This window comes from Balearica regulorum, chromosome 29 (assembly GCF_011004875.1).
Source record: "Balearica regulorum gibbericeps isolate bBalReg1 chromosome 29, bBalReg1.pri, whole genome shotgun sequence".
Lineage (NCBI taxonomy): Eukaryota > Metazoa > Chordata > Aves > Gruiformes > Gruidae > Balearica > Balearica regulorum.
In genome coordinates, this window is record NC_046212.1 from 1,544,399 (window position 1) to 1,558,927 (window position 14,529).

General features: G+C 58.8%; 2 protein-coding genes and 1 long non-coding RNA gene across 3 annotated transcripts; 1 reads left to right on the forward strand and 2 right to left on the reverse strand.

The window, feature by feature from the left end:
* Nucleotides 1-2,421: 2,421 nt before the first annotated feature.
* Nucleotides 2,422-4,722, reverse strand: LOC142598593 (SUN domain-containing protein 3-like). The gene is made up of 5 exons (XM_075737567.1): nucleotides 4,695-4,722; nucleotides 4,441-4,556; nucleotides 3,620-3,787; nucleotides 3,164-3,250; nucleotides 2,422-2,568 (listed from the first exon to the last, which is right to left on the reverse strand). The coding sequence occupies exons 1-5, from the start codon at nucleotides 4,720-4,722 to the stop codon at nucleotides 2,422-2,424; spliced, it is 546 nt and encodes a 181-aa protein (XP_075593682.1).
* Nucleotides 4,723-4,958: 236 nt separating this feature from the next.
* LOC142598693 (uncharacterized) lies at nucleotides 4,959-6,190 on the reverse strand. Its single transcript, XR_012832712.1, has 3 exons — nucleotides 6,151-6,190; nucleotides 5,409-5,449; nucleotides 4,959-5,144 (listed from the first exon to the last, which is right to left on the reverse strand). It is a non-coding gene; the product is annotated as an uncharacterized LOC142598693 (long non-coding RNA).
* A 2,622-nt stretch (nucleotides 6,191-8,812) lies between these two features.
* Nucleotides 8,813-12,590, forward strand: LOC142598655 (uncharacterized). Its single transcript, XM_075737740.1, has 10 exons — nucleotides 8,813-10,210; nucleotides 10,291-10,341; nucleotides 10,433-10,510; nucleotides 10,816-10,872; nucleotides 11,139-11,195; nucleotides 11,383-11,439; nucleotides 11,543-11,607; nucleotides 11,772-11,841; nucleotides 12,010-12,056; nucleotides 12,414-12,590. Exons 1-10 carry the CDS (start codon nucleotides 10,109-10,111, stop codon nucleotides 12,559-12,561), a joined length of 732 nt encoding a protein of 243 aa, XP_075593855.1. The 5' UTR covers nucleotides 8,813-10,108; the 3' UTR covers nucleotides 12,562-12,590.
* The last annotated feature ends 1,939 nt before the right edge of the window (nucleotides 12,591-14,529 follow it).

Here is a 14,529-nt window from a genome sequence, read left to right on the forward strand (position 1 = left end):
TCTCTCCTTACCACACCCCAAACTGCTATCAGTTCCCCCAGCTGAGCCCTCCCTTCTCCTTCTGTTGCAATTGGCTCCCCAGAATCAACCTGGAGAGCAGCTGCTGGGCATTTCCACACTTTCCCCTCCCTCCTCCAAGAGGCGTCAGTAAAGCACACATTTTTCAGGTGGGATTCAAATGAGGGGGCTTCCTTTATGTAGGAAGAAGGGGTTTCCTCATCAGGGCCTGGATGACTTTCCCTGTATTTGGAGCATTCTGGGTGCTCCCTCCTCCACTGGCTCAGCTGTGACTGGAACGCTCTAGCTGGGCATACCACTTCCTGACCGTTTCCCATTGGGCAGCTGCCACAGGGGGTGGGGTGCCTGCCAGTACGGCTGTTAGGACCTTAAAGGGCCCTCGCAGGATTATGGATTCTTGCCCTATCATTCTTTCAGCCTCCTGCAAGGCTAGACTGACCACAAAAAGACCCTTTGCTTCCCAGACCGAGTATCGCTTTCCTGCATCTTTAAAGCCGCGTGAATCAAACGCAATGGGGCGGGGCGGACCCTCCGGTCCACGCTGCCACACGTGTGTAGACGCCCCATGAATTGCAAAACCCCATTCAATTTGGAGCGCATCTGTCGGGTGTATTGGACCCAAAGCTTGATATGTTCCTGCTCCAAACACTGGTAATATTAGGGCTTCCTCATGAGTAGGAGTCCAATCCCAGGCAGCTTTTTTGCGCGTTAAATCATACAGGGGACGAGCTGTGATAGAAAAAGCCAGAATATGTTTCCTCCAGAATACCAGCAAGCCTAGGATATGTTGCAGTTCCCTTTTGTCCTCTGGGATTTTTAGCTGTTCTAAAGTAGCCAAGGTTTCGGGGGGAATACACATCGCTCCTCCTTGCCACCATATAGCTAAGAACTTCACCTCGGGGGGGAGGGGACTTGTATCTTTTCTGCTGGAACCTGAAGTTCTCAACTTTCCAGGAGAGTGATTATTTTCTTTTGGGTTTCTTTAGCTCTCCTCAGCTATTAGCTGTTTATCATCAAATACCCCACAACTGCCCCAAACCGCTTCAGACACTGCCTCAGCCACAGACACCCACGGCAACTGCCTGCCTCCACACCCCCTGCTGTGTTGCATCTGACTGAGAGGGAGGTAATTTTCCCCAAAGCATCTCCCACGGTGCTGTGCTTTGTGTTGGTAGCTAGCAAGGTGTTGATAACACACCAGTGTTTTGGCTACTACTGAGCAGTGCTGCCACAGCATCAAGGCTGTCTCTCCCACATTCCCCCCCCTGCTCCACCCCCCACCCCACCCCCACTAGACTGTGGATGGGCAAGATCTTGCGAGGGGATGTAGCCAGGAACGCTGACCCACACTGACCAGAGGGATATTCCTGCCTCCAAACCGGGCAAGAGCCAGGTCTGAGGCAGAGCCATTGCGTGGTGTGCACAGGCAGAAGGGAAAGCAGCAGCTACCTCCCTCCGACCCGTCAGCGGACATTCATTGACAAGGTCGCACACTTGTTCCACAGTCACAGGCGTCTTTATTCTCTTTCCTGCTTTATCTCAAAAGAGCTGGGACCTCGCTGGGCGGCTCCCAAAGGCGGCCGCCAGCTTTGGTGGCAGGACCCAGTCAAGGATGTCCCTCTTCAGCACAACCACGATGAGGATGGCGATCTGGAGGAAGGCGAGGAACAGAAGAAGTCTCCTGGGGGACAGGAGAGGGGTCAGGCAGAGCAGGGGCCAAATTTCTCTCCGCTCTTTCCAGACACCCTCTTCAAATGCCACCGTGGGACCATGCACCGTGCCGGGCACAACACTCCCCGCTCAGGACTGGAGTGAGGGGCCCGGGCATCTCTCTCAGCTCTACTGTCCGTCTCCCCAGTGGGCCCCCAAATGCCCCCTTATGCACCCTCCCACCCCCAAGCTAGGAAGAAAAGACATACTGAAACATTTCATCCCGGAGAAGTCCCAAGCTGCCTAATGCCCTTGGGACCACTGGCATGGGCACCCCACTGCCTACGAAGAGCGAGCACCGGGCCTTGCAGCCAGACCTGATTCGCTCCTCTCCTCTGGCAGCGGGAGAGCTTTCCCGGGCCTGCGATTCTGCTTTCTCCCACTGACACTGGAGCTTTGGTGAGCGAGCCTGGGCTGCGGAAGCTTGAGCTGAACCATCGGGCTGCTTGTCCTTCAAGCCCCATTCCCCTTCCCTGTGTCCCTTGCAGCCTGTCCCACCTAGGTGTTTTCCATCCCTTATCCTCCTGCCAAGGGTGCAAAGTCCCTTGGACCACGAGCATCCTCCTCCTGAGAGAGAAAGCTCCCTTCCCCACTAGAGGCACAAGATGCTGGAAGCTCCCTGGAAGATCTCTCCCAAGGAACACGCGCACACGTCAAGCTGCCAAACATCTCCTTTTTCTTTTATTTTTCTTCCTAAAGGAGCTCTTGGGCCTGCGGGCGGTCGTTGTGGCTCGCCGTCTTCCCGTGAACCTGTACTCGGTACACACAGGTGTACTCTGGGTTTCCCCAGTTGCTGTGCACCTGGAATGTGATGGAGCGAAAGGTCCTGGGAAGCTCCGTCTGTAAAGAAATGGGGGGAGCCATCATGACGCAGGTGGCAAGAGCCTCAGCACATTGCCGGCGCCCCCTCTGCCCGCGCTCCCCCTGCTGAGGACCATACGGCAGCCCCGGCAAAGGAGGAAGCCAGGGCAACCAGACCCCTCTTTGCCAGGGCCATGGAGGCACCCTCTGTGCCTAGAAAGCAAAGCTCTGGCCTCCGAGGCTTGCTGAGGGGAGCTGTGGAAAGCGGAGGCGTTTTGCTGCCTGGGCTGCTCTGGGACACGGGAAGAGTCCTGCTGAGGGGGAAGACCTCTGCCGTCCTCCCTCCTGCCGTCTCCCCTGAGGGGGACTGTTTCCCTTCCTCCACCCCTTCCCACCGCTGCTTTCTCTACGCTCGCTACGTGGAGGAAAAGGAAAGCCCTTGCAAAGGTGGGTCAGCTGCCTCAGCCAGCAGAGCAAAGCCCCATTTGCTCTCCCCTTGCTGTCCTCCCCGCAGGAGCAAGCAGCGTGGGAGAGCAGAGGCTGGCTGGGGTGACCCTCTGCACTCTTTCCCCCCAAGGGCTTGCGGACAACCCTGCCTTCTTCCCGGGCATCCTGCCCACAGCTCTTGCGGTACCTGCACATGGAACGTCTGAGCGATCTCCTTGTGCACGTCGTAGGTGAACGTCCCCAGGAGCGTTTCTGCCATTGCCTCATCCACTCCCTCAAAGACAAGAGACAAAGGGAGCCCGTCAGGCTCGAGCAGGGCGTCGGCAAAAGGGCATGCCGAGGCTGAACCCGGGAACCCTTCCCCACCTCCCTCGGCTCTAGCGGTAGTCTAGCACAGCTTAGGCTGACTCGGGGTCAGGGGGCGTTGAGCAGACATGCTCCAGGAACCTTGGCCACAAAGCAGAGAAGAAGCCCCCAGAGGCGCAGAACCCCACGAGCCCCCAGTGCCCCCCCAGGGGATGCGGTGCTCTGCAGCAGCCGGCCCCAGACAGCTGTCTGAGAGTAAGCGCCGTGAGCAGCACGGCTCTGGCACAGCTTTTCCCTGGGGCTGGGCCCCGCCAAGAAGCGCAAGGCAAAGACTTACGGAGACAGCAAACTCTTTGGGGGCGCTGCTGACTTCCCCGGAAGGAGAGACTGCCTTGGAGATATGCCAGATGGTGAAAGCCGTTGGCCAGATTGGCTCAGGCAGACGGATGACCACGTGGCCTCGAGATCCTTGGAAAGCCCAGCAGCTGCCTGGGGCAATACGGAGCTGAAACCAGAAAGCCATGACCATGAGCGGCAAGGCAGCCAAAGAGCCAACGGAGCTGCCTGTTTGGCCAGAAGCAGAAACCTTGCCTTGCCTGTGGGCTGCAATCCTGCTCGTAAATGGGTCCGAGTCGATGGGCAGCCGGGCAATACGGAAGGGCTCCTCCAAAACCTCTGGGCTCCACCACCAGGGCAGGGCAGGTCTCCCTAGTGCACCTCACCCCATCGCCCTTCAAAGACTGCCCTGCAGCTGCGGCTCCAGTGCAGACTTGGACCCTGCTTCAGACTTGGTCATGCAGGTTTAGGTCCAGGGGCCCGGAGGAGCATCTCTCGCTGCTTCTGTGGCTCAGCACCCCCCACCGCTCCCACCCACTCTGGAAAGGGACTCTCCGAGTTGCGGTTTGGCAGTGGGACCGCCAAGGACAAAGTTCCTCGGCTAACTGCAACCAAGGCTGGTGGGCAGGTCACAGCAGCTGGGTTCAGCACGGTCCCCCTCCTGATGGGAGGGCAGTGCCGTCAGGAATCGCAGGGGTCAGGAGCGCGGTGCAGACTGCAGGGCTGAGCGGTGTGGCCGGGCTGAAGGGAAGTGCTGTGCACTTGGTCCGCCAATCCGAAAGCAAGGAGGTGAACCGCAAGTCAGGACTTCCCTTGTGATACCTGCAAGATTGTCTCTGGAGGGTTTGCAGAAGAGAAGGCGAATGGAAAAAGCCACCAGGTCTTCTTGCCTTGCCCACCATAACTCTTGGATGTCCTCTTCTCATCAATGGTGGCACCTGACACGAAGGCGGACAGAGATTAGGAGTTGGAGCAGTGCATTAGGATGCATTTCTCAGGCTTGAAAGCAGATCTTGGCAGACTGTGGGGGAGTGCCGTCCACAAACCGAGGGCAGCGAGACTTTCTCTCTGCATACCTAGGGCTTCCAGAGCCCAGTCACGCATCTGGGGGTAGCTGTCAAGGGCCTTCTCAATTGCCGCCTGGGCCAACCGCAGAATTTCCTGGGAAAGAATTGCAAAGGGAGAGATGGCAGTGACCACCACCACACGCACGGACCGTTCTGCATAAACCCCCAGTCCTAGCACAGAGCCAAGGAGCACCTCCGCGTCACAAAACACAAGGCAAGACCTGTCAGAAAAGGTGCTGACTTTGAGAGTGCCAAGAGGACGCCGCAGGAGGGAGCCCGGAAAGGGAGCCAGGTCTCTCATCTACCCCCAGCACCCTTACCTCTCTCTTCTCCTCTTGGACACCATGGTCTTCAAGGACCTCGCTCACTGCCTGCACTATGTTCCCCTTTGCATCAGACACCTGAGCCACCGTCTCCTTGAGCTCCCGCATCTTCAGCTCCAGCCAAGCCTGTGAGTTCCTGGAGGCAAAGAGAAAGCAGCTCTTGTCCAGCAGCTGCCCAGCCTCTGCAGGCAGGCTCCCAACGCCACGCAGAGAAGGCTCCCGTGGGCTTGGGTCCCTCCCCATCCCCCAGAGCCTTTCTGTCCTCTGGTTTACAAAGGGCTCCCTTCCACCACCGCGAGTAGTAGACGGGGAAGGTCAGGAGCCCCGGGCGTGAAGCGAGTGCACGCAGGCAGCACGATGGCTCCACAGAGTGCGGTCCTTGGCGAGAAAGCACTCTTACCTCAGAGACCGCAGCTCCGCTTCCGGAAGCCCTGGCGCCTCCTGCAAGATCAAGAGGGGGTGGGATGCACTCCGTAAGTAGCTCGTTTACTGCCAAAACTGACACTTGGCAGAGGCACTCCGCTGGAGCAAGCACGAGCAGCACTGCCAGAGCTTCCCAAAGGAGACTCCCCTAGGGAGAGCTGGCAGAATTTCCTGCTGCTTCAAGTCACTTTGGAGACACCGCGACCCAAAGCTTGGGCTCTTTGACCAGCCATGTTCGGCAGAGCATCCTTCGGGTCTCCGTCTGACCCCCGAGGCTATCCAAGAGGGATGCAGGCAGCAAAAGCACCTCTGCCAAAGTGCTCCACACTTCACCCTGCCATTCTGCCAAGGTCCCTCCAGGAGAACCGGCTCCATGTTGAACCCCATCAAGGCACTGAGGAGTTTGGAGGACAAAGAGACGTGCCCCTCCCCCCTGCCTCTGCCCCCCTCCCACCACGCCTTTTCTGCCTCAGTGGTGACGGGCATAAAAATGTGCCCCGTGTCCCCAGGGGAGGCAGGAGGGCAGAAGCACAGCCTTTGCAGGCCTTGGCTTTCCCACAGCAAGAGGCACTTACCCACCGCACTCCCTCTCCCCACACCGTGGAGATCCAGCAGTAGACAATAGCTGTGGATCACATTGTCAAGAGATGGTTATTTTCCTCAGGAGCTGGTCCCTCTCCCCAGGACTGAGGGGACCGTTTTTGGTCAGGGGTACTCACCAGACAGGATGGGAAACAGCAGGAACAGGAGCCTCAGGACCTGCCTGCCCTTCTGCTGGGTGTTGCAGTCTCTGTAACAGGGAACGCTGTTGTTACCAAAGCCCAAGGTTGGCACACCTATTTACCAGGGGTCCCTTTAGGAGCTCACTTGCCACCAGGAGGAACCTGGTGCTCAGCACAGCTGCAAGCCCCAGGGCCCAGAGCCTCTGCGAAGGTCTGGCCCGTTGAACACCACCCCTGGGACACAAACACCTCTGGCCTGACACGGCGAGGGGCAGCAGCATGGCCCCACCCAGCTCTCCCCAGAGAAGGGGCAGGGCCGTGCCCCCGGAGTGGAGGGGTTGCTGGGCTGCCGGGCTGGAGGGCACTAGTGCAGACGGCCCCTATGCTCTGCGTCTGCCTGCTCTGCCGGGAAGCCAGGCAGCACACAAGGCTTCTGGCCGGATCCCTCCCTGCTTTCTGGGCCCCACTGCACCCACCTGCCCATCCTGGCTGAGATCCCTGCAATAGCAGCACACTGGCCAGGAGGAGGGAAAAGCCTGCTCTTCTCCCGAGACCCAGGCACCTCTTCTCCAGGCATCCGCTTGCTGCTGAAAGCGCTCTGCTTCGCGCTGCTGCCCACCTCTGCAGCGTGGGGTTTTACGGAGGGCAGCAGGTTATGACCTCACAAGAGCCGGCTGGTGATGCCCATGATGACCTCAGAGGGGCGACCCAGGAGGGGGTGTTTATCAGGGAGTGTAGTGACAGGACAAGGGGTAACGGGTTTAAGCTGAAGGAGGGTCGATTTAGATTAGATGTTAGAAAGAAATTCTTTACTGTTAGAGTGGTGAGGCACTGGAACAGGTTGCCCAGAGAGGTTGTGGATGCCCCATCCCTGGGCGTGTTTAAGACCAGGCTGGATGAGGCTCTGGGCAACGTGGTCTAGTGGAGGGTGTCCCTGCCCACAGCAGGGGGGTTGGAACTAGATGATCTTTAAGGTCCCTTCCAACCCAAACCATTCTATGGTTCTATGATTCTCAGATACGGTTGGCTTTCTGGGCTGCAAGCGCAAGCGAATTGACCAGGGCCAGTTCTGCCCCTCCTGCTACGACCCTGCCCTTTTGACAGCCCCCGCCAATAAAGTCTTTTCTATCTCCACCTCCATGTGCTCACCTCGGGTGCGTGCATTGGGGCACAGGGAGAGGGTCTTGCCCTGCGTGCTGCTCCGCGCAGCCTCTCCAGGCCAGGCCCAGTCTCATCTGCAAGGCACTGGGCGCCGCCACCCTGCCTGCCGCAAGCCAGGTCCCTGCGTGCCAGCCTCACCTGGCCTCCCACCCTCCCTCTGTCCCCGCAGTATTTATGAAGCTGTAGAATCGGGTGGAACCACCACGGTCGGTTTTTTACTCCACCTTTTCGGCAACCATTCAGCAACGTGCAGGCCACCCCGGTAAGCGTGTCTGAGGCTACTCAGGCTCCAGCAGCCGGGGACTCATTTACACTGAGGCCAGCAAACACGCTCACCCACAGACCCCTAGACCCTTCCAAGCCCCCTCCCTTCCTCCCTCCCCAATGCTCCCCACAACCCCCACAGCCACCCTCCCACACCACAGCCCCACAGCCCCTGCCCTTCTCCCTCCCCACAGCTCCACGGCCCACGTCTCCCGCCTCCCCAGGCTCCCATCCCTGGTGGCACCACAGCCCAGCAGGCCCCTGTCCCCATTGTCCTGGTTTTACACCAGTGGCAGCTAATCACCACGCGGCCGCTCGCTCGCTCGCTCGCTCGCTCCCACCCGCCCCCGACGCGCCCCCCCCACCCCCCGGCACGATGGAGGAGAGAGTCGGAAGAGTGACAGTGAGAAAACTCATGGGTTGAGATAAAGACGCTTTAATAAGGAAAGCAAAAGCCGTGCGTTCATCTTACAGAAACCAGGCCTTTATCCACCCCTTACTCCATACCACTTACATCAGGCTCGGGTCCCGCGCTATCCAATACATCCTCATTCACCACCACCTCCCCTTCTCTTCCTCTGATATAATGTGCAAATTAGGCATATCATATGTCCCTTAGTCTATGGACTACCCTTGTAAAGTGTCCCTCAAATGTCCACAAATGTCCGTTGAGTTCATTCAGCCCATGACTCTGGGCTCCATCTCTTACGGCGGTCACTCAGGAGGGGAGAGGTGGTGTGTTGTGTGGAGCTCCTGGGCACCAAAGCAGCTCAGGTCAGGTCCACTGCTGCACTTGCACTGCTTCTCGTAAGGCTTGTCCTCCGTTGGTTCAGGTGGTTCCTGCTACGGTAATTCCTCTAACACGCAACTCAAATCATGGGTTACAACCATTTAAAAGCATTTCCATTACAGTCTCCACCCCTGGTCCCTCTGGGCCAGACCATCGGGTCTGACATTGCGATGAACTCCTCCCCTTGCCCCTGCTCCGGCTTGGACTTATCCACAGGCTGCAGTCCCTTAGGGCTGCACCTGCTCCAAGTGGAGCCTGACCTACGAGCCACAGTCTCTCCAGGGCTATACCTGCTGCGGCATAGACTTAGCCACAGTCACAGTCGCCTCGAGGTGCACCTGCTCCAGCGTGGCCTTACCCACAGCCACAGTCACTGCAGTCCCTTCAGAAAGAAACCTGCCCTGTGGCAGGCACACGCTTGGAGGTGTTCCAGCATGACCCCATGCCTGCTGGCAGCCGCGGCTCTCTGAGCACGGGAGAGACCGCATTCCGCTTGGGAGTCTGCAAGCACGGTGTCTGCCCGGGCTAGAGCAGAGGGATAGTCTTTCTTTTTCCCCTTCCCGGGCTGTAGTTCGGGGGCTGGGTGCTTGAGCTCTGTGCTGGAGCCCACGCGGAGTGGCCGTCCGTGCACATCTGTGGTGCACACCCGTGGTGCATGCGCCTGCGTGTGAGTGTCTGCGTGTGCCTGCTGGGAGGCCGTGCACAGCCTGGCTCATGCCTGGTGCTGGGGTGGGGAGCTGTGACAGCCGGATGGTCAAGGAACGGGCAAACCCCACGGGGAGACGCCGACAGGCGGCACCCGCAGTCGCTCCCGCCTGCATGCTAAGAGTGGGTGCTGAGAGTGACGCCCTGTTTCCCCGTGGTGGCGGCTGGGCCCCGCCTCAGCTCTGGGCGCCAGCCCCAGGGAGGTGGTGGCCGTGTCACAGTGGGCAGCGGTGCCGTGTCACTGGCATGTCACTGTGCCTTTGTGAGACGGGCGCCCTGGCAGGTAGAAAGGGAGCTGCTCCCAGAGGCGGGGGAGCATTTGGAGGAGAACCCAACCTCGGTGCTACTGGGCAGGAGTTTGGAGAGTAGTCGCCAACAACCTGTCCTGTGTCCGCCGTGCAGTGGAAGGCACCCGACAGAGAAGAGGAGGTGAGGGCTCAGTATGCCCACGGTCCCCGCAGCCCTTGGCCGGGGGTCTGTGTGTGTCTGCCAGCGGCGGGGGGAAGGCAGCTGCCTGGACCGAGGCACGTGTGCTGCTGGGGCTGGTAAGGGGGGGACCAAGAGGAAGGGGATCGCGGGGCTGGGGGCGTATTGAGCTCACAGGGTGGGATGTGGATGCTGGAGGTGGCGTGGCAGACGCCCCAGGGCAGGAGGGGCCCCGTGAGCGCCTGGCATAGCAGGGCAGGGGAAGCTCCTTCTCTCCTCAGCCCCCCACACCACCTCCTGCCACGTGCTCCACACCCAGCTGCCGCAGGCCGAGACGAGCACACAGCTAGTGCACGTGCACGCACAGCACCGCTGGCTGCGGGGGCTGCAGGTGCGCGAGCGCAGGCGGCTGACGGTGCTCCTCTCTGGGGGGAGGCTCCCGTGGCAGCCCTGGGCAGCCCTGACCGTGCATCTGCGTGGCCATGTCCTGCGCGTGAGAGAGCGTGTGCGCGCCTGTGCTCGGGGACTGTCCCCGCCAGTGTGCGTGCCTGACAGTGCCCGCACCCGTGCCCCTCACACCCTGCTGGCTCCCGCCGCGCAGGTGCAGCCATGCAGGCAGAAGCGGTGAAGGCAGACCTCCGCATGCTCCGGGAGCGCCTGGCCCAGTGTTCTGCGGAGTCCGTAAGGCACAAGGAGCTGCTGCGGTGTCTGGTAGGTGTGGAGCGTTCCCCTTGCCCCCGGGGGCTGGGGCTGCGAGAGCTGAGCCCCTGACCCCTCCTTTGCCCACGCAGGGGAAGAAGCAGCAGGAGCTGAGGGAAGCCGTGGAGGCGCTCAGCAAACAGGTCAGTGTCCCCGCCTGCGCCCGTGTCGGCCAGCAGCGGTGGCTGGGGCTGTGTCAGGGGCTCAGTGCCTGTTTCCGGCTCCTCTTCCCAGAACTGTGATGTGGCGCGGTGTTTCCAAAACAACCGCCAGGAGCTCCAGGAGCTGGAGGGGCTGGTGGCCCAGACAAAGGTGAGTTCACAGAATCCCAGACGCGTTGAGGTTGGAAGGCACCTCTGGACATCATCTTGTCTCGTGCACTTGCCCCTGCTCGAGCAGGGTCACCGAGAGCATGGTCCAGGTGTGGACCATGTCCAGAGTTGGGCCTGGGGGTCCCTCTGTCTGCCCGCAGTGCCTGCAGGGCTGGGAAGGAGAGGGGACGCGAGGGCCAAGGCAGTGCCCGAAGGGAGCCGGGAGGGGATAAGGCGGAGGGCAGTGCACTCGTGGGAGTGTGCCCGTGCCCTGACGGCTGCTCCTCTTCCCCTCCTCTCCCGCAGGAGCACTTTCAGATGGAGAACGGGGAGGCAGGCGTGAGCGTGGAAGAGGCGCAGAAGGTAGAGGGGAGAAGGAGGCCCGTCCTGACAGAGTCAGGGAGGGGGGTGCCAGTGCTGGGGCCGTGCAGCCCAGCAGCCGCGGCAGTGCTGTGGCTGGGGAGGAGCGTTCCTTTGGGCCTCAATGGCATCCGTGACGGAGGGCTGGGGCCTCTGGATTGGGAGGGGGGTGCCGGGTAGTCTGGCGGTGGGCTCTTGCCGGTGCCACGGGGGTCCTCGTCCACCCCCTGCCCCTCCTGGAGAGGTTCCTGTTCCCCTTTCTCTCGCAGGCAGACCTCTTTCAGGGAAAGGCAGAGGGAGGCACAGCAGTGCCGGAGCTTTTCAAGGTCTGTGAACCAGATCCGTCAGTCCCTCGGGGAGTGTCCAGAGCTGCTGGGCAATGGTGCTAGTCCCAGGACAGCCGGGTGCCTGCCACCCTGGCCCTGGCGTGACTTCCCCATGCCCTGGGTGGGGACTGACTGGGGATGCCCTTTCCACCACGGCTCCCTGCAATGTGTCCCGCTTGCTTTGCAGATGGACCAGTGGTCAGAGCTGACAAAAGCTCTGCAGGAGCAAGTTGAGGTCAAGAAGGTACTGTGGACAGGAGGGATGGGGGCTCAACACGTTTGTGAGGTTAAAGCCCCCTCAGAGCGAGCGTGGCATGGACTCTTGAGCGGGCCCTTTGCTTTTCCAGCTGCTCAGGAACAAGCTCCAGCACCTCCAGGAGAGACGGGAATGCCTCCGAGAGCCAAGAGCTTTGTGAGTGGCAATGGGTCCCTGATTGAAACCTGTGGCAGCGGGATGGGGGGTGCTGAGCAGCTGAGGCTGGGCAGCACCCCGGCTCCCTGTTGGCCACCACCCGGGGGGGTCACCATGCTGGCCGAGGTCTCTTCTCACAGCCCACAACCCCATGCTTTCTGTAGCAGGGGGAAGAAGGTGCAGGCAGAACCACCAGAGGAGTCGCTGATGCAGGAGATGGTGGCCCTGCGGCTGGTAGGACAGACAAGCCCGCCGTGGGCCTTGGGGAGGGAAGGGTCTGCTCTGTGCCCGAGGAACATGAGGGCACTGGTCTCAGCGGGGACGAGGGAGGGGCTCTGAGCCCCCAAACCTCGGCCCCCTCGCACACCCCAACACATGTCCCCACTGTGCCTTGGCCTGTAGGAGGAGCAGCTGGCGTCAAGGAGGCATGGCGTCACTTCTTGGCTGAGGTGAGTTGCCCGGGGGGCTCGCGGTGCCGGGGCTCTTCCACAGGCAGTGGGGTGCCCGTGCCACTGGTCCCAAGGGCATTAGGCAGCTTGGGACTTCTCCGGGATGAAATGTTCCAGCATGTCTTTTCATCCTAGCTTGGGGGGGGGGTGTGTGCATAAGGTGGCATTTGGGGGCCCACTGGGGAGACGGACAGTAGAGCTGAGAGAGATGCCCGGGCCCCTCAGCTCCAGTCCTGAGCAGGGGAGTGTTGTGCCCGGCACGGTGCATGGTCCCACGGTGGCATTTGAAGAGGGTGTCTGGAAAGAGCGGAGAGAAATTTGGCCCCTGCTCTGCCTGACCCCTCTCCTGTCCCCCAGGAGACTTCTTCTGTTCCTCGCCTTCCTCCAGATCGCCATCCTCATCGTGGTTGTGCTGAAGAGGGACATCCTTGACTGGGTCCTGCCACCAAAGCTGGCGGCCGCCTTTGGGAGCCGCCCAGCGAGGATCCCAGCTCTTTTGAGATAAAGCAGGAAGGAGAATAAAGAAGTCTGTGACTGTAGAACAAGTGTGCGACCTTGTCAATGAATGCCCGCTGACGGGTCGGAGGGAGGTAGCTGCTGCTTTCCCTTCTGCCTGTGCACACCCCACAATGGCTCCGCCTCAGACCTGGCTCCTGCCCAGTTTGGAGGCAGGAATATCCCTTTGGTCAGTGTGGGTCAGCGTTCCTGGCTACATCCCCTCCCAAGGTCTTGGCCATTTCAGCGTAGGGAAGGAGCGGCAGACGCAACGTGTGATGAACTGACGGCACCCCCATTCGTCATCCCCCTGCACTGCTCGGGGGAAGGAGGCAGAGAAAATTAGGAGTGAAGTTTAGTCCGGGAAGAAGGGAGGGGTGGGGGGAAGGTGTTTTTAAGAGTTGGTTTTGCTTCTCATTACTCGACTGAGTAATGAGTTTGATGGGTAATAAATTAATTTTCCCAAGCTCAGTCTGTTTTGCTCGTGACAGTAATTGCAGACTGATCTCCCTGCCCTTATCTCGACCCACGAGCCTTTTGCTATGTTTTCTCTCCCCTGTCCCGCCGAGGAGGGGGAGTGATAGAGCGGCTTTGGGTGGCACCTGCTGTCCAGCCAGGGACAGCCCACCACACTTAGTCGTAATTGCCTTTACACGAGAGGAAGATAAATGAAGCGCATTTAGGGAAACCTCTACCACAGCTGACGTGGGTGCAAATGTTCGTAAAAAGGAGGTGGGTTAAGAAACCTAAGGGAAAAGAAAGTGTCTTTTAGTCTACTTGTGCCAAGACTAAATGGGAAAGGGCTCTCTCTGCTGCCTAGACTTAATCTCCCGTTAAGTGCAGTGGAGAAAACATCTACATGGGATTTATACATGCATTTCATTGTTGACAAGAGTCAATCACCCTTTAACGAATCTACCTTTTGAGAGATCATCTTAACAGTCAGAGGGGCAAGAGAGTTACCCTCTTCTATCCTGAAGAGAAGGTACACAGGGAAGAAACTTATCTTAGCAAACAAAAATGTCTCCCAGCAGGGAACGGATGCTTCTGTTACTTTCTTTTCAACATTAGAGTCACTCAGAAAGTGACAACGTAGAGGTGAATGGAATACAGGAAGACTCTGCATAAAGGAGTCTACATATAAGAGGAGAGAGAGAGAGAGTTTGTACGCTCAGAGGAGTTTTAACATTACGTTTAAGCATCACTGTGAAGCATCACTCATGGCTTCTTCATGGCCAAAGACCCTGACACCGTGTCAAGAATTTTGGTTTTCCCACTGGGTTACTTCCCTCAGCTCTTCAGGAGCATCTTCCCGGGACGCATCAAAGCAAAAGGAACCTTCCCCTAGAGGCTGCGACAGATCCTGCAGCAGCATTTGCTAAAGAAGGTGCGAGTTGTGAGAAACACAGTGACGACTCTTTTGGCAACAATGCCAGAAATAAACCTGACAGGAAGGTGTAAAGATAATGAGGCCGCTCAGAACTGTTGCAGGGCATAGTTGCTCTTGTGTTTTTTAATGGAAGTACGTGAAGTCTTGTACCTTCTGGGATCGTGTGACTGCGTTGGGGCAGTGCTTAGGGCACTGTGAGTGAAGCCAAAGCCGATAGTTACCGGCCCGGAATTTTTTCAAGCAAATCATGATGCAAGTGAAACTATCCCATTCTGATAATTTTGATGTTAAAATAAGTCTTTGAGGGAAAGAATGAGCAAGTACAAGTCTCACAAATTAGCGACTGACAGGGAAAAAGAGCTGGTTTATGAACCAGCCTTAAAGCAGGGTAAGGTTCACCGGTTTGTTACTAAGCAAAATCCTCTGTCCTGGAGTGGGATGCTCCAAACCCAGGCGTGGAGCTGTTTTACAGCCCACACCACCTTTGGCTACCTTGATGTGCTGTCAGAATTCATAAAGAGCTGTAAGCAGAGCTTGCCCAGAGCCAGGCCTGTGGACGCAAACGCTTCAGACTCGGCAAGGGTTCGG